Source organism: Jaculus jaculus, chromosome 9 (assembly GCF_020740685.1).
Source record: "Jaculus jaculus isolate mJacJac1 chromosome 9, mJacJac1.mat.Y.cur, whole genome shotgun sequence".
Taxonomy (NCBI): Eukaryota; Metazoa; Chordata; class Mammalia; order Rodentia; family Dipodidae; genus Jaculus; species Jaculus jaculus.
This window is the reverse complement of record NC_059110.1, coordinates 13,799,671-13,825,764: the sequence shown is the minus strand read 5'-3', so window position 1 is coordinate 13,825,764 and position 26,094 is coordinate 13,799,671. Positions and strand designations below refer to the sequence as shown.

At 41.8% G+C, this 26,094-nt stretch overlaps 1 protein-coding gene across 1 annotated transcript in view; it reads right to left on the bottom strand.

Moving 5' to 3' along the window:
* Positions 1-26,094, bottom strand: part of LOC101612525 (nesprin-1-like) — a 183,927-nt gene that overhangs the window by 77,536 nt on the left and 80,297 nt on the right. Inside the window, exons 3-5 of the mRNA XM_045158732.1 lie at positions 25,350-25,411; positions 5,351-5,446; positions 3,128-3,211 (exon numbers count right to left, since the gene is read on the bottom strand). Coding sequence (XP_045014667.1) covers positions 3,128-3,211; positions 5,351-5,446; positions 25,350-25,411 — 242 coding nt within the window. The remainder of the gene's footprint in view (positions 1-3,127; positions 3,212-5,350; positions 5,447-25,349; positions 25,412-26,094) is intronic.

The following is a 26,094-nucleotide window of genomic DNA, read 5'->3' as shown; positions in this document are numbered from 1 at the left end:
AAGAGAAGACCAAGTGACAGATAAATACCCTCCAAATTGGCATCAGAGATAGCGAACTCACAGCACAGTCTAGGGTACGCATTTGAAGGAACAGCAAATACAAGCAATGCACTGTAAGAGAGACAGAGGTCAGCACTCCATGGCCGACTCTGGGGGAACAATACAAAACATGGAAGGATAAATGTCCATCCGTGGACAGTTGTCCACAATTCCTCGTTCTGATATCTTACTGTTTTGTACACAGATAGGTGCTTTATTTTGCTGTGTAAGCCCAAGCAGACGGACTTTGTGGGGAGTCTCTCTGTCAATCTCTAACCGTGCATTCAACCAATGCACATTTCTTTTCAGAACTCTTAAGACCAGGAAAGTGTGCTAAGCCATTCCAGCTCAGGCAAGACTTCATGAAATGTGTTTATAAAATTCAGAAGTGTGTAAGTTGTGAAGTATTATTTATGTTACATTTAAAACATGATAACCTTGCTTATTTGTTTCCATTTAATTTTAGTTTTGATAATGAATACACATATGTAATGGATTTTGATCATTTTAAGTTTATCTTCTATTTTGATAATTTCTTACATATATACATACATGTGTGCTTATAATTATGTAAAGTTACATGTGTACACTTCACCCTATTATACTCTTTTATCCACCCCATTTCTGGAAAACCTAGTCTTCCACAAACTAGTTCCCTTCCTACTTTCATGTTTTTCCTTTTTTTGTGGACCACTGATTTAAATTAAATTTGCTTGCATGAGCATGGGTTTGGGTCATTTCTTAATAGTATAGACAACTTACCAGTGGCTACACCACTGAAGAAAATCTCTCCCCTCCCTCAGCAGCCATTACCTGACAAGCAGCTCCTCTGGAAGGAACAGTGCTATGTTTTAATTACTTAGTATAGTTCTGTGAAAGTGGTCATTATGAAAATAAGTCTGTTGTAAAAAAATGTCTTTATTGTGTTTTTCATAGGTTAGATCAGCGTAAGTTTCATCCAGACATTATTTAATAAGAGAAAATTTATCTTTAATTTAATCCTTTTTTTTTTCAGAATAACATAGGCACTATTGTCATATGGTTGATGTAGAAGTTGGACTATCCTGAAATCTAATAATATCTGCTTCAACATGGTTTCATTAAGCTATGAAAAACTAACTCAAGGTGAGCCAGAAAAGATGTGGTCCAATAAGAATGAGATGAAAGTGATCTATAAACACTGCCAGTATTTTATACAGAACAGCTAGGGCTGATTTTCTACACTGGCCTGGTATCTTCAGGATCTCCTACTTATGAAGTTCACAGGAATCAGTGCATTAAACATATTTATCAAAATGTGACTTCTTTAAAGTACAGAAACAAATTTTTCTTTGAGTTCATGTCTTGTAGAATGCCCTCAACAATATATGGGTGGTAGATAGGAATTAATTTAAGGCATGCAGACTGAATAATTTAATCATCCCATTTTCTGAGAATATATGGATATCCATTTATAAAGGTGGTTTTGATATTGCCAGTACAATCATCCTAAGTTACCACATAAGGCCAGTATAAACTTTACAATGCTGGGCTGGAACCAGAGCTATCAATGTGAACCTATGGTTATAAGAATATATATAGAAGCTATATATGTATACATGTGCACATATGAAATCTAAAGACAAAAACATATAGACGTGTACACATAATATTAGGAAACATGCATATTCTCTAGACCTGTGTGCTGAGAGGGCCTAAGAACTAGGACACCCCAGCATAACCAATACGCAGATGGGGGTAATGGACCATTACCAATTGCAAGGGCAGAGACCCCTTGGGAAAGAGGCTGATTCCAGGACCTAGCAGGGGAAATATAAAATAAGCCTAGAAAATATGTGGTTAGAGAATACAAAAGCGATGAGCCCACAATCCCAGGAAGTACCTTCCAGAGGCTGCCTTGCCAACTTTAGTATTCATGGTCTTCAGTAGTCATCTCTGTTTGTTTATTGGTCATTTCAGGTGTTTTTCATTGTATCTATATTCATGGAAATTATTCTACAAAAAGATGCCCCCTCTCATCTGTTTGTTTATTTATCTACTTATACTAAAGTGAGTGAATGAAATCCTCACAATCTAAGGAATATCATATTCTAAATCATTTCCTGTAAGTTATTTCTCAACTATGTAATGAAAAATCGTATTACCATATGATCTCAATGTGTCACCCAAATTTCATCTCTTGGCAAGGCAGCCTCTGGAAGGATACTGGGGTGAAGTAAGGTCATGAGGGTGGAACCCTCATGATGAGGCTGGTGGTGTTATTGATCAGGAAGTGGGTTGACACATGGTTCCTTTCAACACGTTCAATGTCATGTGGTGCAACAAAAAGGCAGAAGCTTGTTTCAGGCTCTTGGATATCCCACACTCTAAAACTGTCAGACACATGAACTTCTCCTGTTTCTAAACTGTCCAGTCCTGGATGTTTTCCTACAGCCACAGCAAACAGACTGAGACACCATTTTATTAAAGGATTAGTGATCACACAGGCAATAAGGCACATCTCAATCTGTATCTGGGAGCAATACCACACCACTTCCTAGGAATTCTTACCAACAATGTAGAGCTTCAATCTAATCATAAATCTAATCATAAATCCAAATTAAGAAGCAGTTAGCCAAGCGTGGTGGTACATGCCTTTAATCCCAGCACTTGGGAGGCACAGGTAGGAGGATCGCTGTGAGTTCGAGGTCACCCTGAGACTACATAGTGAATTCCAGGTCAGCCTGGACTAGAGTGAGACCCTGCCTCAGGAAAAAAAAAAATGCAGTCTATAAAAATAACTAGCTACGAGTTTCAGAAGTGTCAAAGGTCAAGAAAGAAAGAATAGCAGAGTCACAAAGTAAAAGAGACAGTCACACAGTGTAATGTTGAATTGAATCTTGGACAATCATGGAATTAGACTAAGTTCTATGCTTTTGTTAATGGTATCCTGACAATTTTTATTTTCTTCTTTTGATAATAATTTTATCATTATATACTGTTGACACTGGAGAAAGTTGAGTGATATTTAACCATGAAATCGCTTTTTTGTACCTTTTCAATAAATCTCAAATCATTTCCCCAGAAATGATTTGCTTTGGTTTCTTACCTTCCTTCCTTCAAGGAACTTGAGGGCTGTGCCGATGTTGGCCACAGCGTGGATGCGCTTCACGCGGCGTCCTTGCTCACAAGGCTGGGAAAGGGAAAGAGGAAGATGAGGAGACATGCACGTGTGAAAAAAGTTTCCTGGGCTGGGTAGATTGCTCAGTGGGCAAAGCACATTTTAACCAAACCAGATGACACCATCTCAGATTCCCAGAACTTATGTAAAGGCAGACATAGAGGAGAAGAAGCTGTAATCCCTGTGCGCTATGGCAAGGCGGGAGAGGGAGACAGGGAAATCCCAAGGCTCAAAGGCCAGCTGGCCTAACAGAGACAGAGGGAAGCAGCAATAGAAATCCTGCTTTCAACAAGATGAAAGGCAAGGACACTTGCATACACACACATACACACAGTTTCAAATACAATCTAGATGGATTAAAATACACTTGAGGAAAAATTAAGAGCTCCAACATTGCTCTGAGTCATCTATACCTTTGTCTTTGACTCCATTTCATTCATTCATTATTTATTTATTTGAAAGAGAGTGAACAAAAGAAAGAGGCAAAGGAAGAGAATGGGTACAAATGAACTCCAGACACACGCATCACCTTGTGCAACTGGCTTTATGGGGGTCCTGGGGAATCAAACTGTGGTCCTTAGGCTTTGCAGGCAAGTGCCTTAACCACTAAGCCATCTCTACAGTCCTGTATTTTCCTTCTTTTAGCAAATCTATTACAGCTCTCCTGAGAGTGTGGAAATGCTTTCCACGTTGTTCCCAAGACTTGTACTGTGATCCAGCTGGCTGATGATTCTTGCACTTCTCACCTGTTGTCCAAGCACAGTGTCTCTACTTTCTCTTAGATGTACCATACCTAGGAGCACCGCTGAGGCAGAGGAAATGTATTTTTTTGTTGCTGTTGTTATTTTGATTTTTCAAGGTAGGGTCTCACTGTATCCCAACCTGACATGGAGTTCACTATATAGCCTTCGGGTGGCCTCAAACTCACAGACATCCTCCTATCTCTGCCCACCCTGTGGCATTTGGTCAAGCCTGAGGTGACAGAGTGGTGCTGTCAAAGTGAGTGGACATGTCCATGCCTGTAGCTAAAATGGAAGGTGGGCCCTGATGGGATGCCAGTCAGCACCAGAACGAAGACATCCACTTCGCCAAGAATCCAATTAGATCAAAGATCAACACAACATTCTTACCAGCTTGTACTTTCCAACAAACTTTCACACAATAATTAATCTGAAGATTCCCTGCATGAAAGTTAACTGTTAAATTATTTTCAGACAAAAAAAAAAAAACTCTTGAAAATTCAGTTATCTATGCAATCAATAAAAATGGCCAAGATGAAAGGAAAAGGGAAAAAAATTACTAATTTCAGCCAGGGGTGGTGATGCATGCCTTTAATCCCAGCACTTGGGAGGCAGAGAAAGGAGGATCACCATGAGTTTGAGGCTAGCCTGAGACTACATAGTGAATTCCAGGTTAGCCTGGGCCAGAGTGAGGCCTACCACCCTACCTTGTAAAACTAAAAAATAAAAAAAGTAATTTCAGACTGTGTCTAGTGTGTTACACAACTTTTGAAAATTATTTCCTAAATTTCTTTCTATTGCAGTAAACATTAATTCATAAATTATTTATGTTTACAAGTTGCATAAGCAAAAATACATACGTTATTATTCAATAATGTACAAATATATTTTATTGCTAACTGCTAGTGTTGTCTTCATGCTGCTGTTTCCGTAGAATATCCAAACACACAGCTCTGAACATCCTGTTCTTGTAGCAAATTATCAATACTAGGAGGATGTGGACAAAAACAAAATCAGAAGAATAGCACATTTCTTTCAAGCTTAATCTTCAAGAAACAGCTGGGTAAATAAATATATAGATCTGGATGACTTCAAGTGAGGTAGATGCTAATGTGTGGCTGATCTTCCCAGATCCCACAGAGATGCAGTTGTTAGCCATGCCCAATTACTGATGGTGTCCTCTGCGTTTACAACACAGGCAGTAACCAATAGTTGTAGCACTTTCTGTACAAAGAACAAGAAGCAGACATATTCCTCATTCCCAGGAGGGAGAGAGAGGCATTTCCACAGTATTATCAACTATAAAGAGAAGTCTCTCTTGTGTGAGCAGCACTCCCTAGGTTCTAAACCCAACAATCCCCAAATGCCAAACAAAAACCACCGAACAGTTATGGTCAGAAGAAACCCGTACCAGTTTCTGCCCAGACAGGACCTCCAGTAAAGCAAGCAGCTTGATACCATCTTTCATGTCTTCAAAAAGATCATCCACCACCATGGGGGGTTTCCTCTGCAAAAGTAAAATGACGCTCATTGTGGTGAAATTTATAGGAGAAATTACTGTACAACATATACATATATAGTCATTACACACACACACACACACACACACACACACACACACACACACGCGCACGTTTGATAGCTAGTTAGTCAGCCCTTCATTCATCTATTCTGTGTGCTATGAGCTGACCTCAGGGCCTTATGCATGCCAGAATCATTCAGCTACACTCCTAGACCACCTTAATTTTTTTGTTGTTGTTTGTTTGTTTTTCAAGGAAGGGTCTCTCTCTAGCCCAGGCTGAACTGGAATTTACTATGTAGTCTCTGGGTGGCCTCGAACTCACAGAGATCCTCCTACCTCTGCCCTCCAGTGCTGGGATTAAAGGTGTGTTCCACCACACCCGGCTAATTTTTTTTTTTTTTATTGTGGATATAATTACCAGTTACACTTGGATAATTTCAAAAAGCAGGACAATCTGATGGAAGTTCAACTCTTGATTCAGAAACCTTGTTAAGTTTTCATGCTTAGGCATTAACTTGCATGCCATCTTGTTGCTAGAAAGATTTTTTGACAAGGAGAGATGGGCTGGGATAAGGGGAGGAAAAGAGGGCATTCTCAACTGAAAATGTAAGAGAGACTAAAGTACAGAGATTCCCAGACAAACCCCACTGATGAGATTCTTTGGCTGTGAGCGAGCAAAGCATCTTATGGGGCTCAACACGTGCAACCCTTCTAGATGGAGTTCCCATGAGGCTTAGCGACCTGCTATGGCAACACTGGTCCAGTTAATGGACCAAGTTAAGTGTTCCTGGGGTAAACAAACCTACTGTGTTCTGCTTACCAATCTGGTATAGCCAGTAGACCTCTCAGCAAAGCCCTGAACCCACAGGAACAATAATCTCAAACACACAGGACCAGTGTCAGCCTTTCTCCATGGATGCAAAGCAAACCAAAGACCGGGTACCAGTAATGATCTTCTTTTCATGAGGGTTAGCAAAATGTTGAATACGCTAGAGTACATCAGAGACCCAGAAGAAGGGTCCACCGGGGCTCAGTAGAAAGTAAAGAAATGGGGTTCATGGTGAAGGTCAATAGACAAAGGAAGGCGTGCTCACAATGCCTCCCAGAAACACAACTTTTTAATCATTTATCATGGGAGTTCAGACTCCATAGTTTTCTGACTCCTGCTAACTTTTGTTAAAGGCTTATTGTTTGATTCCTGACGTGAAACTGTCTTATTTAAAAAGCAACAACAACAAATATGGGGCTGGAGAGATTGCTCAATGGTTAAGGCACTTGCCTTAACCTAATCCTAACGACCTGAGTTTGATTTCCCAGTACCCATGTAAATCCAGATGCACAGTGGTACATGCATCTGGAATTTGTTTGCAGTGGCTAGAGGCCCTAGAATACCCATTCTCTCTCTCTTTCTCTCTTTTTCTGTTTCTCTCTCTCTGCTGCCTTCCTCTGTGCTTGCAAATAAATAAATATTTTTTTAAAAAAATATATGTTCTATGTACAGATATTGGAACACCAAATGTTCTGTTAAAAGTGACTTTTTCTTCTCCCTGCTGACATGAAGCATTTATATTTCTGTGACCACTGCATTCATTATGGAGGCTCATTGGCATAATTCTAATTTTAAACATATTTTTCTTTCTATATGGAATGAGCAGCTGAACACATTTCATTCTCATGCTGTGAAATGTATGTTCAAAAATAACATAGTTTTCAATTCTACTCGTTGCCATTTAATCCCACCATTTAATGCTGCTTCTTAATTACATAGCAAAAATGTAATAGTGACTTTATATTCTAAGCATATAAATGAAATTATTTAGTATAAAATGATCCATTATAATAAAAAGTATTTCATGCAATACAAAACAAAATTAGTAGATTAGCTACTTTTAGGCTCAATGAATAATCATTATGTATCATTCAAAGTGCCTATTTGTATCCAGGTAATTTAAATGAAGAAAAACAAGGAAGAAAAAGTCCATACATGTGTGATATATTTAGTGAGCAAATATAAGTGAAGTTTTTACAGCATATATAAGGGGGAATTTAAATAGATCGTGAAATTCTCATGAAATAATAAACATTGCAAAAAAATTGGCACCAAGCATGTGATAAAATGCATCCTGTTACTAAACATGCAGAGCTTTCAGCCCCTTTCGGGAATGTTGGCTCCATAGTGCTGCTGGAGCTTGGAATGATCAATGGTGGCCACTGCACGGGTTTGTCACCCACAGACCTCCGCCCTGTGTGCCATTCATTCGATCTCCTTGACCCGTTCATATCAAATGTCTGCCAACGAGCCTGGCGTATAGGCCTCCTGTCTCCTATCTTTTCTCTTCCTCACTCTCTCTTCCTCTTCCTCTCTCTTCCCCTTCCCACCTTCTCTTCTATTTCTCCCAGATCCTCTCACTCCTCCTCCCCTTCTCTCTCTCCCCCTTTCTCTTACTCCTCCATAGCTGTGGTCAAACTCAATTCTGACTCCTTTGCTCTTAGCAAAATATTCTGTACATAGAAATGACTCGAATTTTTCCCGTTAGGACAAAACACTTCATCTCTGTTGCTGTCTGCCTGACTCAGCAAATGAACATAAATATCATATGAAACCAGTAAAGCCCTTTCATATACCAAAAAATCACTGCAGAAAAAATTATCAGTAATTATTTGGTATTTTTTAAATCCCATATTTATAAGTTATTGCTGATGCAGATCATGTGTTCAACTATAATGAGTGCCTCACATTTATTGTTCTGGAAAACATTCTAATAGAAAATGTTAAAGCTAGAGTATTTCATCTGTAACATGTACAAATACAGCATTATGATGACCACTTGGGTCAGACATGAGTCACATGGAAACCAAACCAAAGGAAAGAAGAAATGAGGGTAATTTATTGGCACCTGACTTAATGGAAAAGAGCCTGTGGTTTTGCTTTCAAGCACTAGTTAGGAATCAATCAAGCACTTTTCAAGACAATAAATAAACTGGCCTATTAATGGAAGACTATGCCTTTCTCATAGAAAACTTGCAGTAATCATGGTTATTATCACATTCTTCCTTTAAGTCACCAGTTCATTTAATAGAACCAGAACATGAAGCAGATGCACCTCTTCAGTAGGTGGTGGCGGAAAAGCAGTGAGAGACAGAGGGAGAAGAAAACAAGTGCTCTGCTTCTGTGCCAATTCCAGAAGCTTCCTCAAACTACATCTGTATACTACAATCTGGCTCCAGAAAGACTGTCTGATTTCCAAAGTATCTAGAAACTCAGAGAATACACATACACCTGTGTTGTTGGGAGCTGTAGCTGCTCTTTGACCATGAGAACTGCAGCTGGTCTTGGATCTCCGGGCACAGAGCCCTTATCGTATGGCCTTGGCACACAGTCTTCAGACACAGAGGCATCTGTGGAACAGACTTTAGGCACGTAGGCACTGTCTAGAAAGTTTTATTTTCTGTATATAAGCTTGTGCTTGCTGAATAAATTTGAGACCTTGATCAGAATATAGACTTGGTCTCCTTCTTTGTGTCTCTTGTCTCTCACCCAGGTTAATTTCCCCTCGGGTCCTTGTTTAACTCTCTGCTAGCCAGGGCACTGTGTTGTCAAGGAATTGGCATTGCCTGGTGAGCCCTTGGGTAGACAATTCAACTGTTGGCGGGGGGCACTGAGACTTGTTCCTTGCTTCCTTACACCTCCCTCTTTTCCCGCACAGCAGCCCTTGATAATGCGTAACAAGAACCTTGCTCTTTTTCTCATGACTTCATGTAGACCCAATGTTCCTCCTTGAACTTCATGAAACCTGCAGAGGTGTAGGTACCTTTGTTGAGTGGCAAAGCCTGATGTATTGGGGCTGCCTGGGCCCAGGCTTTGACTGAAATAACCCCAGTTAAATCCACACTGCTTCCTAAAGGCAGGGCTTTCACCTGCAGGGTTTGAGCAGTAAGCTCATTCCTGGCATCTCTCATAATGAGAGTCACACGGTAGGTCAGTTAATTTTTTATCACTTCTGTGAGCAAATACTGGACCAGAAACAACTTAAGAGAAGTCAAAGGTATAATCTAGGCTTACAGTTTCCATGGGGAAGTTTCATGGCAGGAGCACATTAAAGTCAGGAAGCGAAGGGTGAATTGGAAGTGGGGCCTTGATATGAAATCTTAAGCCCCCCCCCCCTCAGTGACCCACTTCCTCCAGCAAGGCTCCACTGCCTACAGGTCTCACAACCTTCCCAATCACTTTCATTAGCCGAGGACCAAATGTTCACATACGTGAGCCTATGGGGGACATTTTATAGTCAAACCATAGTGCACAGTATTTGTCATGTGGGTACTGGCTTATTTCACTTAGTATAATATGTTCAAGTTTCCTTTATCTTGTAGCTGGTATCATAACCCCCTGGTTTTTCTTTGGCTAAATAATTTCCCACTGTACATAAACCCCACAGGTTATGAGTCCTCTCCTCTGCCCTTTCACAGTTAGGTCACTCCCACCTTCTGATCACAGCTGTATAATGCTACAATGAACATATGTGTATCATTGTTTCTTTAATATCCCATTTTCAAATCTTTTATAAATATATCCAGAAGTGAAATTGTTGAATTTTGTCATAATTGTGTTTTCAATTTTTTTTTTTTTTTTTGAGGAAATCCCATTCAGGTTCTCATGGTGATAGACAAGTAGAAAAAAGAAAAATCCTACTTTGAAACATGACTATCACGACTTTATTGGTGAACATCTATGTATCTCCTAGAATCTTAGAGTCCATATTGACCAGTATCACACAGCTAGAGAGTTGAGTTTCAGCTATAAGTATTTAGTCTTAACCAAAAGAAAAGAGAGAGAGAGAGAGAAAGAGAGAGAGAGAGAGTGAGAGAGAGAGAGTCAAAAATCACCTGTCTCCTGCCAAGACCAATATACTCTCATTGTGTTTGGTCAGCATTGTACAAATTGCTTGTTCCTCATGGGGAAAGTGTTCACCACATATATTATAACACCCACTGCCAAGGCATGCTGCTTACGAATTCTGAACACATACCCTATATGGCTTAATGTTTTTTGGATACTGATGAGAGATTCTTTGAGGGAGGGAACTAGCGCTGGGATGAATAGAATTGCCCTTCTTAGAACTGAATGAAGCCTTATTGAGAGTTACACCAAGTGTCAAAGAGTCATGGTAGTGTTAGAAGCCAGAGAGATACAGATAGAGGTAGAGAGATAAAGAGAGAGAGAGAGAGAGAGAGAGAGAGAGAGAGACAGAGAGAGACAGAGAGAGAATGGTATTATAAATCCAAAGCACAAAGGACGCTGTCCCTTTTCATGAGATACTGGGGGAAAAGTCTGTGCACAGACTATGTAAATGAAGGCACCTGAGACAATGGAGAAGAGAGTGGGAGATAATAAAAAGGTCCCTGGTTCTTTAAGGACTCTAAGCAGGAGGGACTACCCTGCCTTGCCCTGTTTTCTTGCTATACTAACAGCAGGGGTGTGGTTTGAGGGGAAGCAGGAAGGCAGAGTTAACACAGTAAAGTTATAATTCAAAGTTGCCTCAGACCAGGAAAAAAATACAGTGACCACACCTACGTGTTAACCCTGGTGAGACCAACCAAAGTGGAAAAGGCGACGTCTAAAGGACTCTCATGCTGCAGCCATGTCTGTAGGTGGGACACACTGTTGGGCGCAGAGCCGTTCAGCTTGAAGCAGTCCTGGCCTCAGTCACAGAAGTGCCTCTATGCGGGGCATAGAAAGGTGCTTAGGCAAGAGATGGAGGGCTCTGTCATGTTCTGTGCAATCTGGAGCCCTCTGTCACTCCCAGAACCAGAAAGGCTACTACATCTGTTTCACATACGGTGCAGGTAGGAACATAGGAGGAGGGAAAGAATATGGGGAAAGCTTCTCACTCCAGAACCAGTGTACAGAAACTCCCATACCTTGGTGGTTATCTGCAATGTAGGCAATACACACACGCACACATAAAACACGGGAACAGAGAGCGGAGTGGGAGAGACAGGCTGGCCAGCCGATGTAAAGGGCGTTACCTCGCCAAAGGTTGGCCAAGAGCCCACCACACTAAAATGTCTCCAAATGTCAAAGGAGCCTTGGACCAGACTGCCAAAAACATGGTAATAAAGCAGACAGTAGTCATGGAAAACGAAGACATTCTCTTTTGATCCCCAATTTCTCCAGCAACAATATAAAGTAACTCAGAGTTTTATGCATATCCGTTTCTCTTTCCGCACCTCTGTGAGAGCACATTGTCATAATTTTCCACCACTCTGGTGAAGGAGGGAAGAAAACTCCCCTTCAGTCTCATTTCCTCTAACGGATAGTACCATTATTTCCACTTCCTCCCTTATTTAATTCATTTCCAAATAAATGCCCCAAAGTCAGTCACTACCCTCCAGCCCAGTCTTTAATCTGCTGAGGAAAACTCTAATCTCAATAATTTTCCTAGTAATTTCTTATACAATGTGGAAGCAGTTTACAGCCAAAGTTCTTTGCTCCACATAGTACAATGCTGGGGTTATGCCTGACCACTCACTATGGCTCATACCCAATTGCCGGCCCATGAACAAATCTCCTTGGCTTTATTTTCAAAATTCATTCAGAATCTAGTCACATTTAAGGACAACCATTACCAACACAGGTTAGTTTTCTATTCTGTTCCCTTGTACACTTTTAGTACTTTGACTCTCACGTAGCTTATTAAATAGCCTGTACATGTAAGAGATATGAAATATATTTCTCCAGTCTAACACTCTCCCAACTAAGCTATTCTGGCTGGGCAATGGATATATTTCTTTTATTTTCATTACTACTAACATACTCTTTATGAATATATCAAGTACTGATACCATCTTTTTCCTCCTTTCCTGCCCCCAACCTAATTTTTTTTTTTTATTTGAGAGTGACAGACACATCATGGGTAACATTCTTTATTTTTTATTTTTTATTTATTTATTTGAGAGCGACAGACACAGAGAGAAAGACAGATAGAGGGAGAGAGAGAGAATGGGCGCGCCAGGGCTTCCAGCCTCTGCAAACGAACTCCAGACGCGTGCGCCCCCTTGTGCATCTGGCTAACGTGGGACCTGGGGAACCGAGCCTCGAACCGGGGTCCTTAGGCTTCACAGGCAAGTGCTTAACCGCTAAGCCATCTCTCCAGCCCCTAATTTTTTTTTCAAAATATTTATTAACCTGCATGAAGTTGGTAGGAACTGTACATATGTGGTCAGCATGTTAGTAGACCCTTTCAGTTAATGAACATCATTCAGTTTGAAATCCTGATTTTATTTGTAATTGTTCAGTTGGGTAAGAGACTCGGGAGGAAGCTAGCTTCATTCAGGCAGTTTCAGTTGGGAACAGAGGCCCAAAGAGAGAAGTGAGGTCACACTGCCTTGGCAGGGACGGAACTTGTCTACAACAGCTGCTGCGCCCCCTGTTGCCCAAAGTCTAGCAAGATACCTAGATGGGTGACCTCCACTGCCCAGATGGGCTGGCCCTGAAGAAACAAATGGGCAGGCCCCTTGGGTCTTCCCTGCACATACCTGAATCTGACAAAAGAACACATTCTGAATCAACTCCAAGGGCTGTTTTTCGAGCTTTTTTCTAGCTGTGGGCCTTCTCATGCTACGCTGCAGTGCTTGGACACACATGAGTCTGCTTCTCCCATACACACCCAGGTTGGCTGAATAAGGGGCAAACAGAATACTATTTGCTGATTTGGATAATTTTGCCTCTGCCTTGTGGCAACTTCTCACTCTAATTGCATGCATGACTCTCCTCCAGTCTCTGAATCCACCATGTGTACATTCCCCTCACACTCTAGATTACCACGTGAGCACTTTCTCTAAGCTCTGGGTCTGCCACGAGTGTAGTTTCTCTAAACTCGGGGTAGCCATGGGTGTAACTCTCTTGACTCCTCACTTCATATCTAAAATTCTTGGTCTCTTACAGCCCAGTGTGGTAGTGCACGCCTTTAATTCAGGAAGCAGAGGTATGAGGATCACCATAGACTGAGATCTTACCACTAAAAACCAAAAAAAAAAAAAAAAAAAAACATATTTACAAATAAAATTCTTGGTCACTGCTTTGATATTTTCCCTCTGCTATTCTTCTTTGAACCACCACAGTTTGTTCTCTTGGCTTTCTTCCATGGGGAGAATCAGGGTAGATTCTGTGGGTATCTCCTCTGAATCTTCCTACATAAGCACCTAGGCTCTATTTTCCATGTGTTTATGGCTCTACCCGAGTGAGTCATTTCTCTTCAATGAATCTAACCGACTCTGCTGTGTTTCCCACATGGGAGTGTGTTTCCTACGTCCCATGTGTGCATGACTCTGCTCTAGCCTTTTTCCTAGTTATCAATTTCCCTTAAACAAACCCCACCATTTGTGGTTCCTCCCTAAATAAATGCAATAATTCATAATTTATCCTTCTTGAGTCTGTTTTTTTTCAATTCTTTGTTAAAAATAGGACAGGACCAAAATTGGGGTTCATAAACTTAGGGGGCCCCCCTCCTTAGCCCCTAAAGCCTGCAGCAGTTACGTATTAGGAGGTTAACTTGTTTATTGCCATATTTAGGACTAGCAAATTAAAAATAGGTTTATTTCCCTCAGACTTATCAAGGTGTGATTAGCAGATAACATATATCAGAATATTCAGAGCCAGAGAGAGAGACAGTTCAGATGACAGGACGTGCCATGCACACGTCAGGGTCTGGAATTGGAGCTCCAAAACTCACATGGATAGAGTAACGTGTGTCTGTAACCACACTGCTTCTACAGCAAGACCACAGGCAGAGAGAAGAATCCCCAGAAGTCGCGGGCCCACCAGCCTGGAGACACACATCAGTGAACAAAACACTCTGCCTCAAATAAGGTAGAAGGAAGGAGAGGAGCAACATTGGAGACTGTCCTCTGATGGCCACATGCACGAGGCCACTGCTCCCAAAAAGAAAAGAAAAAAAAAAGAATGTATTTATAGTGTATAAGGCAATGTTTTGATATGCATATACATCATAAACTTATTAAACAGATGGGCATACTCACAGCCTCACGTACACACACTAGCTTTACAAAAATAAAGGAAGTATGGGATGGATCTTTCCTATTACCCTTCCCTCTTTACTTCCTTCATCTTCTTTTATTTATTCCCAAATAGTCTCCCTGAACTATGCAAGGAAACAGATGGGGGTACAACTCAATTAAGGAAATATTTCCATGTAATCTTTCAATCTTGTTGATGGAAAAAATAACTAGAGATGAAAGCAACTGTTAACGTGATATTTTATAACCATGAAGAAGTCATCCAGCCATAATTAGCATGGCCTATTTAAACATAGAAAATCCCATGTGTTGCTTTTAAAGTAATATATGCAAATAAATCAGTATTTAAAACAAAAAAGATGTGCTCCTAATGGATCTCTCCTGTGTTTAACTACTGAACCTCCACCTCACCCAGCCCTCCAATATATGTTGAATTTATAATTACCAGTGCTGCAGAATGTTCATCGATTTGGAAATAGGATTATTTTTTAATTTTTTTTGTTATTTTTGCTTACTTATTTGAGAGAGACAAAGAGGGACAGAAAGAGGCAGATAGAGAGAGGGAGAGGGGTGGGCCAGGGCCTCTAGCCACTGCAAAAGAAATCCAGACGCTTGCGCCCCCTTGTGCATCTGGCTAACGTGGGTCCTGGGGAATCGAGCCTCAAATGGGGGTCCTTAGGCTTCACAGGCAAGCGCTTAACCACTAAGCCATCTCTCCAGCCCTGGAAATAGGATTCTTTAAAGAGCAAATAAAGTTAAAATGAGGTCACCAATGTAGGTCCTAATCCAATATGGTCAGTGTCCTTATATGTTAAGAGGAAATTTTGACATAGACAATGCCATGCATACGGGCAGAGGCTGGGGTGGTGCAAGGCAAGATATTCAGCATCAGATGTCAGGCGAAGACGAGGAGATTCTTCCTGGACTCTGCGAGGGGTCCTGGGATGCTGGACAATCCACTTCTCATTTTAGTTACTTCTCTGTATCATAGTGTGTGATCAAAGTCCTAGCCATCACAAAATAAAGTGTAATCGTGTTTTAAGTTGTATTTTTTCAGCTCTTCTAACAAGTACGAAAATGATCCTCCCATGCCCAATTTCACTCCCAAGACATGTTTGAGATCCTCAGTTCCCATCCTTGGTAGGTCCGTCAATATAAACGCAAAGACGGATGAAGGAGGTGCAGCTTACGGAAACACTAAAGCTTGAGTGACAGCTCTCTCCTCAAGAGGGCTTAATGTCACACCATCTACCTTTCACAGATATCATTACAGACTGAATCAAAGGGATCTATGCCCAAATATAACAGTCTATGTCATTTGGCTAAATGAAAGAAAATGCAAAGCTGCAAGCATTGAATCACAGAATGCAATCAGCATGCATATTGATATAACATACTACATTTTTTTCTAACTAAAAAAAAAAAAATGAACTTACTCTAAATTTTGTTAGAAAAATTTTAAATCATTCCCTTTGGGTTGTCAGTCCAGCAGTATATGATTATACTAGCTCATGGGTCTTGAATTAAATTTAGGAACTTTCTACATATTTTGAAAGGTGACAGAGGTAACATACTGTCATGGACATATGTTTAAATGGCTAACCTTCTATAATTCTTCTGGATATTAAAAAAAAAAAAAATGCCCTTAGCCGGGCGTGGTGGCGCATGCCTTTAATCCCAGCACTCAGGAGGCAGAGGTAGGAGGACCACAGTGAGTTTGAGGCCACCCTGAGACTCCATAGTGAATTCCAGGCCAGCCTGGGCTAGAGTGAGACCTTACCTTGAAAAAAAAAAAATGCCCTACATAGGTCATCTGCCTCATCCTCTCCAGCATTCAGGAAACATCACAGAAGATGGGAAAGAAAGAGTATAGTGGTGGAGGATGGGGAGGAGTGCTGTGGAAATCTGTCATCAGGACATGATTAGCTCATTGCACCCAGGGGCTCACAGATCTTGAGGTGCACCAAGAGGCAGGTGGCCATTCTCTCATACACAGTATAGGGGCCTCGGGGGCTGCTTCCCTCTCTGGTAAACTGCTATCAGTTAATGGTTACTGGCAAGGGGTACTCATCCTTACGCTATGACACAGCAACCAGTGAGTGATGAGAAGTAAATGCGTGGTAAACATGATCATATCTACCCACATCTTTTAAATGAAAACGTCCAAAGAAACCAAACAAAACACAGTTTAGGAAATGACCTAGGCATAGAGACCAGTGCACTTAAAACTTTTTGAAAGTAAATAAGCAAAAGTTTTGGGCTGGAGAGGTGGCTTAGTGGTCAAGCGCTTGCCTGTGAAGCCCAAGGACCCTGGTTCGAGGCTCGACTCCCCAGGACCCACGTTAGGCAGATGCACAAGGGGGCGCACGCGTCTGAAGTTCGTTTGCAGTGGCTGGAGGCCCTGGCGCGCCCATTCTTTCTCTCTCTCTCTCTCTTTCTTTGCCTTTATCTCTCTGTCACTCTCAAATAAGCAAATAAATAAACAATTTTTTTAAGTTTTAAGGAAAAATGCAAAAACTACACTGTCACTATGAGGGAGATATCTGTGGCCACTAAGTGGGGACTCCTTGTTTGAGTGCTTCTCATTAGTCTTTCCTGGGCCTACCACAAACCTGGCAACATATATCCCTGTCTGCGCTCTCATTTTAGAGAAGGTGAAGTTTCAAACACTTTGTGGTACAAATCTATGGCCTCCTCCGAGCTCTCAAATTCTTGTCTTCTCAGGAGCCTTGCATCTCCAAAATAGCCTATCATACCTTCTATAAAATGCACTCAAGACCACCTGTCATTCGAGGATCCCTTCCCAGACTGAATCTTCTTCATCCACACTCTATCTAGTGAACTGTGTGCATCCAGTGACTATCCCAACATCCTTGCCTCTCTCCCGACACACTAGCTCACCCAAGTCTGCTTTTGCTGTCACGTGACCACTCCTACGATAGCCGATGACTTCCTCACTGCTGACTCAAGTACGTCCATTAGTCTCCAAAATGAAGTAGCTTTTGTCTGAATTGAACCCATAGCCTTTCCCAACACTTCCTCCATTCCCAGTCTCCTTGAATGATCTAAATTATGTTCTCACATGGGAAATCCAGGAGCCATCCTTGACTCTCTCCTCCAAGAGTCCAGTGAATTTCTACCATTTCTCCCAAGTCCCCTCCTGAGCACCATTTTAATCTAGCCACTGTTCTCCATGTTCTTTCCACTGCTTTCTATCACCTCCCATCTAACTCACGACAGGTCCCTCCAACTCTCAACTGCACTTGTTCTGCTCCAATTCATGAGAGGGGCGGGGAGGGTTTAGGACTTGTGTGATTATTTCATTCCCCCAGGCTCCGTAATTCCTGTCTTCTTCCACCTACAACTGAAGTTCCAAACTTTCTCAGTGACTGTCCTCTGACAAGTTCGGTTTTCTTTGTTGCCAAGTTACTCCTGTATCTGTTTTTGTGAGTGTATTGTGTGTGTGTGTGTGTGTGTGTGTGTTTCTTTTCTTGTTATTGTTTATTTGTTTCAGATATCGTCTGACTATGAAGCCCAGGCTAGCCTGACACTGGTAATCCACCTGCCTCCGACTCCTGAATGCTGGGATTGCAGATTTGCTCATTTCCTTCACTGTTCCATGCTTTTTCTCACTTCTGCTCTGTTACAGGGACTGGTCCTACCCCGGGCAAGCTGAAGACACTTCCAGGCTCTGCTCACAGGTTTCTTCCTCTGAAAGTCTGCGGAGGCACTCGCTGCTCACCTGCCCTTTCCTTCTCATGGAATGCACAGCGCACACCTCACCGCAATGCCTGTCTATTCTGATGAAATATCGTGTCCACACCACTGCCTCCACAACACCCAGCGTGCGGAGGAACACATCATTGTATCCGCAGAACATAATAGTTGAATGCATATCTGGAGTACAGCCTTTGTAACCCCTGCCCCAGTTCACCTTCAGTGTGATGGCTTGCGGAGCTCCGGGAGTTAACTACAGGAGATCCTGAGGCTAGAGCCCTATGATGGGATCGATGAGTTTTCTTAAAAGAGGAAAAGAGACCAAAGTTCTTTTTCTGCCATGTGAAGACACAGAGGAAACAGCTCTCTAAGAACTGAATCCTCCAGCACCTTGCTCTTGGGCTTTGCAGCCTCCGGAATTGTAGGAAGTAAATGCTAGATAAGCCATCTGTCCTATGTAGCCAGAGCTGACCAACAGAGCCCAAGTTCAGGGGTTGGGGGGGTGTGGTGGTTTGATTCAGGTGTCCCCCATAAACTTAGGTGTCCTGAATGCTAGGTCCCCACCTGATGGAGATTTGTGAATTAATGCCTTCTGGAGGGATTGTATTGTTGGGGATGGGCTTATGGGTGTTATAGCCAGTTTCCCCATGCCACTGTTTGGCACACTCTCCTGTTCCTGTTGGCCACCTTATGTTGGACAGGGGTTGATGTCCACCCTCTGCTCATGCCATCATTTTCCCCTGTCATCATGGAGCTTCCCCTCGAGCCTGTAAGCCAAAATAAACATCTTTCCCACAAGCTGCTCTTGGTTGGGTGATTTCTACCAGCAATGTGAACCTGACTGCAATAGTAAAGTGGTATCGAGGAGTGGGATTGCTGCTAGACATCTGACTAAGCGCCTTTGGCCTTTTGGAGCTGATTTTCAAGAGGAATGTGGGAGGATTTGAAACCTTGGCCAAAGAGATGCCCTACAGTGCTGTAAGTATAGCTTGATGAACTATTCTGGTCAGAGCTGCAAGAATGCAGTAAGAACTATGGACTGTGAGGTTTGGCTTATGAGAGTGAGAAAGAGCTTTGTTTGGACTGGGCTAGCAGTTTGTGTGAGGCTTGCTGTTATGTGTGTGTCCTGAGAAATTGTGCAGGGTTGTCTTTCGTAGAAATGAACTGGTGTGAGCAGAGGGATATGGCACAGAAATAAAGTCTTTGGGTGAACTGCTGCCTGTTCAGCTGCAATTGAGAGATTACAACCTTTGAGACTGGGCCAGCTAACCTGCACTGGGGCAATAGGAAGAATGTAGACTCTTTTGGAGGGGGCTGAGTGCTCAAGAAGTGTTCTGTTCTTCAAAGTCTGCTTTATCCCCCCCTAGATTAACACCCTACCTGGTATTGTGGAGTATAAGAAATGCAGGAGAGAGTGGGTCATTGAGTTTGCAACACGGTTTTGTGTTTTGGAAATGGCCATGGGCAGTGTGAAGCAGTTTTGCTGGTTGCCTGCATAGAGACCCCATGGGGCCATGAGGATGAACCATGGCTTGCAGTGGAGATGTCAGGACCACAAGATGGCTGCTAAGGAAAGCTGCCAGCCCCAATGAAGTTTTCCAGGACTGTGAATAGCCTAGCTGAAGGGGTGGAATTGCAATTCCAGAGACATGGAGATTTGTCACTGACTAGAGTTGTTCGACTTGAAACTACAGAGTTTGATGTTTGCCCTGGGTGTTTTAAATCTTGTATTGACTGAATATTCTTTGCTATCCCTGATGCCATCTTTTGTAGTGTGAATGTTTATTCTATGCCATTATGATTTTTTGAGGTTATTTTTTGGTGTTATGGCTCATTTAAAAGATCTTAGACTATGGGGATGTATGAACATCACTGGAATTGATAAAAACTATGGGGACTCTTAAGGTCATACTGAATGCATTTTATATCATGTATGGATATCAGTTTATGGAGCCAGGGGCAGAATGCAGTGGTTTGAATCAGGTGCCCCCCCCCCATTAACTTAGGTGTTCTGAATGCTAGGTTCCCAGCTGGTGGAGATTTGGAAATTAACGCCTTCTGGAGGCAGTGTATTGTTGGGGGTGGGCTTGTGGGTGTTATAGCCAGTTTCTCCATGCCAGTGTTTGGCACACTCTCCTATTGTCCACCTCATGTTTTCCAGGGGGTGATGTCCACCCTCTGCTCATGCCAGCGTTTTCCCCTGCTATTGTGGAATTTCCCCCCTCGAGCCTGTAAGCCAAAATAAACCTCTTTTTCCCACAAGCTGCTCTTACGTGGGTGATTTTTACCAGCAATGTGAACCTGACTGCAATGGGGAAGGGGAGGCAGGGGTAAAAATCTGGCTTTGTCACTTCTGTGGCCAAATTTAAGAGTTGACTCTAAGCTTCCAGTTTATGACTTATAAAACCATGAGAAATAGCACACTTGGCTATGAGAATTAAAGGGAAGATTTATAAAGGTACATCATTGGCACATGCTAAGTGCTCACTCAGTAAACAGCATCTCTGTGACTTAGAAACGGGCTTTAACAAGGGCTGTGAACAAGCTCAACCTAGTCCAGCATCTGAGCATTCAGAGGTAACTCAATAGCATGATATAGTTTCTTCTAGATCAAAAGGATAATTACACGCTCCTAATCTAAGAATGGAGCCCCATCTGCAAAACAAGTATCAGAGGTATAAAACAGCCCATTAAATTCTGTTAATGATATATTATACTATATTGACAACTTGTGATCTTCAATGGTTTACATATTTGAAGAAGCATCAAAACTTCAATTAGAAAACAAACATGAAGAAATGAATGGATAATTATGCATACAAATGTGAATTATCTACATCTGGGTACTAAAAATAGCCTAGGAAACTACAGAGGGTTTCCCCTCTGCTTAATAACATATTTAGTTTAAGAAAAGTATCTTCCACATAGCATATTGTGCTCTGTTTACAAGTTTATCTCTTCATAAGTGTTGTCATAATATTTATAAAGAAATGTTATAATACTGTGGAGTGTCATCAGTAAGAGTTGAATATTTAATTACAAGGAAATTGTCCATCAACTCACAATCAAGAAAAACAATCAAAAACAAAAATAAAAAATTTCCTATTAAAAAACTCTCCCATGACACCTTGGCATTTCTGAACATGTTCTCATGTATTCTGAACATCCTTAGAAAGGACAGAAGACCCAACATTTTTGTATTTCCTCTATGCATCCTGTTTCTTAAACCGGCCATGGCCTGGTATTAAAGTTGATTTTGGAGATGGCCAATTTACAAAGATGATATTGAAAAAAAATCGACATGTTCTTTTCCAAACACAAAGGCTCATCAATTACCCTTTAACATAGTTTTATGTTATTTGTAGTTTACTTATTAAAGATAGGAAGATAAAATTCCAGAACTTAGGATTTATCATTATAGCTTAAATCTATAAAAATCCTTATGGCTATTTTTTCAGACAACAGAGATTCTATAAAATATTTACAAGTTGCATTTTAGAAATTAGTCAGGGTTGGAGAGATGGCTTATTGGCTAAGGCACTTGTCTGCAAAGCCAAAGGGCCCAGGTTTGATTCTCCGGTATTCAGGTAAGGCCAGATGAACAAGGTGGCCAATGTGTCTGGAGTTCGTTTGCAGTGGCTAGAGGCCCTGGCTCACCCTAGTCCATTCTCTCTCTTTCTGTCACTCTGGCCCCTCGCTCTCTTTCTCTTAAATAAATATTTAGAAATCAGCCATTTCCCCATACTCTCTGGCTAACTCAGTACTTGACTTAGCCTATCATGGAATATTAGAACTAACATGTTATTGCCAGCAAAGACAAATCAATAAATAAAACACCTTCTGACTGGGTCATTTTCTTGCTTCTTACTAATATATATCAGCAGAAAATTGTAGGATATAGTGTTTAGGGCACAATAAAATTATAAAACACAGCTTAATTTTTTGGAATTATATGGCTTCCAGATTATATATTTTTTAAAAAAAATCCAAGCACAACGGTATAATAGAGAGTGTCACACACAGCAACATCAGAGAACAAATTAGCTCCTGGTTACACCATGCCTGGGTCTACTTTCCAAGCTCACGTTGGAAATGTGACAGATATTCTCATTTGCTTTATGTAAGACTTGAGACTAAACTTGGGGCTTGTCTCATGCTGAATGTTTGTTTCCTCCAAGCTCATATGTTGGAACCCTAACCCCCAGTGTGATGGCATTTAGATCCTATTTACAACAGGTAGTAACTGGGCTTTTTCAGGATCATGAAGGTGGGGCCACTGTGGTGGGATTAATTTATAGATTTATATGAAGAGCAGACACTAGTGCTCATTTCCTCTTGGCTTTATGAGCAGGCAGAGGAAGACAACATGAGGCAAGCCAGGCAAAAACACCTTCACCAAAAAACTGAACCCATGGGCTGGAGAGATGGCTTAGTGGTTAAGCGCTTGCCTATGAAGCCTAAGGACCCCGGTTCAAGGCTCGGTTCCCCAGATCCCAAGTTAGCCAGATGCACAAGGGTGCGCACGCGTCTGGAGTTCGTTTGCAGAGGCTGGAAGCCCTGGCACGCCCATTCTCTCTCTCTTCCTCTGTCTTTCTCTCTGTGTCTGTCGCTCTCAAATAAATAAATAAAAATTTAAAAAAAAAAACTGAACCCAGGCTGGAGAGATTGCTTAGTGGTTAAGGTGCATACCTGTGAAGCATAAGGACCCAGGTTCGATTCTTCAGGTTCCACAGAAGCCATCTGCACATGGTGGCACAGGCGTCTGGAGTTCATTTGCAGTGGCTAGAAGCCTTGGCATGCCAATTCTCTTTCTTTCTCTCTCTTCCTTTTTTTTTCTCTCTCTCTCTCTGACTCAAATAAATAAAAATAAAATAAAATAAACTGAACCTCCTAGCACCATGATCTTGGACTTTCCAGCCCCTGGAAGTATGAGATATAAATATTTGTTGTGTAAGGCACCGGGCCTTTGATATTTTGTGATGGCAGCGTGAAGTGACTAATACAAGGCCTAAATTCAACTGACAAAATCAGTAGTCTAAAAGCTAGAGAAAAGAGAACAAGTGTTGTACAACACACGGAGCCAGACTCCACCTGACCCACGATTAAAGGGCAACAAGTCCGTTCAAAATGAGCAGCAGCTGTGGTTCCATCCATGGGCAGAATGCTTTTGTCTCCTAGGGAAATGCCCTACCTTGTTTATGCAATGAGCAAAACAGAAGAAGCAACATGGCCGCAAGGAGCTCTGGACGAAAAGGGAAGATGTGGGTCAAGTTCCTTCTCCGTGGATTATGTTTTCTATGTTTTTAGTCTAAATATGGCTTTGGACCTGCTTTATAACTGAAAACCTGTAAACTGGGGAGATTTCTGCACATTGCAGATGATCAGAAAACATAAGAATCTGTGTTCGTGAGGGACGTACTGAGACCCTGGATTCAATTGCAGAGACTGAATAGTGACATGTGTGTGTGTGTGTGTGTGTGTGTGTGCTTGTGTAGAGAAAGATGAGAAAAGGAAAGAATAAAATCTATTATATTAAGATTTCAGTGGGTCAATCGTCGATATGATATATGATAATTTTCTGGGCCTTTCCAAACAACAATATTCATGCAAGGGTAAGGAAAGTGGGAGAAAACAGGTAGTTTTAGATTCTTGTCTGGACTCAAATCTCGGGAGCACCCATTGTCAGGGGTGTTAAGATACATATGCTTCCAAAGAACCCAAGCCAAACATTGATCATCACTTCATCTTTCACCATATAATGTCTGGGCCTTCCACATGAAATAAGAGACATACAGGCTTTGTTGATTCTTATCAGGAATCCCTGTGTGGTCCTCCATACTGTACATGGGAGATGTTAGATCGACAAAGGAATTCCAAGAATTAACACATGCCTTGAAACCGCAGTTTACAGTGTCTCTGAGAAGGTGACACCCGAATGTGCAAACTGTTTAAGATACGCGCAACTTCCTCGCCTCTGGTGCAGGGTGGGGAGAGAAGGGACTAGAGTCTGGATTCCACAACAGCTGAAACAAGAAAGGCAGGGAAGGCTGGGGCATGGGAACTGGAGGGTGGGTGTGAGGCAACACCTGACGTTCCTGGAGTGCTTGCTTATGCTTCTTCCCCATGTGGTCAGACACTGCTTTATGAATGAGGGAGGCCTGCACTATGAGCAGGAGTGAGGTCACCAAGCCCGGCTGGAAAAGCTAAAGCCCACTTCTGGCAATCGCAATAACCAGCGACCCCTTGACTGTAAAACAACTTGACACAGTGACATAGGAGTGACAGGCACAAAATCGCAAACTCTAAAACCATGCTTATAGATGCATATTGGCTAAGATTACGTAACATTTGCAGAAGCTCCTCCTACAAAGAGAAACCACACAACTATACGAAGATTATGTGCTTAAGGACTTCAACTTGGCACTTTTTCTATTTTTTATAATACTAAACAACTGAAACCACCAGGAATAGGCAACTGGCTGACTCATGGAAGATAGGGATAATAAAATAGATGCAGAGGGCTGGAGAGATGGCTTAGCAGTTAAGCGCTTGCCTGTGAAGCCTAAGGACCCCGGTTCGAGGCTCGGTTCCCCAGGTCCCACGTTAGCCAGATGCACAAGGGGCGCACGCGTCTGGAGTTCGTTTGCAGAGGCTGGAAGCCCTGGCGCGCCCATCCTCTCTCTCTCCCTCTATCTGTCTTTTTCTCTGTGTCTGTCACTCTCAAATAAATAAATAAATAAATTAATTAATTAAAAAAATAGATGCAGATATTGATGTGGCTACATAGTAATACGGAAATACATGTTGAGTTAAATAGAGCTTTCTACAACAGTCCTGTGCAAAATCAATTATATTCTATCATGTGGGTCTGCATATTGGAACTTGGTAACATACCAGTATAGAAACAATAACCAGAGTAATAATTTCAAGATTCTTAGAACTGACCAGAAATAATCTCTTGCCTAGCTACTGGTACATTTCTTTTCTGAGGCAAAGTTACTGAACACCAGAGTTAGGTAACAGCTAAAGCAACCCATAAGACCAACATCATCGATCAGTACTAGTGACAATAGCAACAGCAGCCCTGATTTATGACTTATTGGCTCAAGTGACATAACTGGGTTATTTTCTTTACCTTGGCCAGATGGGAGTTGATCCATTTTGTGAAAGTGCGTTTCTGTACGATCTCTTGTTCATCTACAAGGGAAAAGTATATTTGGTTAGATCACAGGACAGGTCACAAGTTACAGCATGAGAAGATCGGTGAGCCCACTGTAGGAGCAACGATAAAATGATTGTTTTGTGTGTATGGATGCACTCACTCCATGTGTACCTGTGTCGGGAGGCCAGGAGGATGTCAAGCATCTTTCTTTCACATTCTTCTGCCTTATTTCCTGGAAAGAGAGAGCCTCTCATTGAGCCTGGAGCTCACTGTACGTCGTTGTTAGACTGGCTGATGTGTGTGCCTCCGTGCTCCTCCTGCCTCCAGCCTTCTCTAGTCCTTTCTTGCAGTTATAGTTCCAACAAGAGACTGGATTTTACACTATGGCTATGGAAATGCATCCACCTTTGCAATGTGACTCTGTCTCACCTCCCATCAAAGGGCAGAATTGATTTCTCTCTTTCCTTCCTTTCAATTTGATCTCATGGTGCTGGGTTTGATTAATAATGCAGCAGAGAGGACATTATGTCTTCTCGTCCTCTTTAGGAGATCTGGAAGTTTCCAATCTTAGTGGCCCTGGATCACTGTCTGAGAACTACTGTACAGGCAAAACAGTCTATTTCCGGGCATTGCTTATCCATATGGAAAATTTAGATGGCACATCTAATAGCCAGAACCAACTGCCAGATGAGTGAATGACATCTTCTTAGATGCTGGA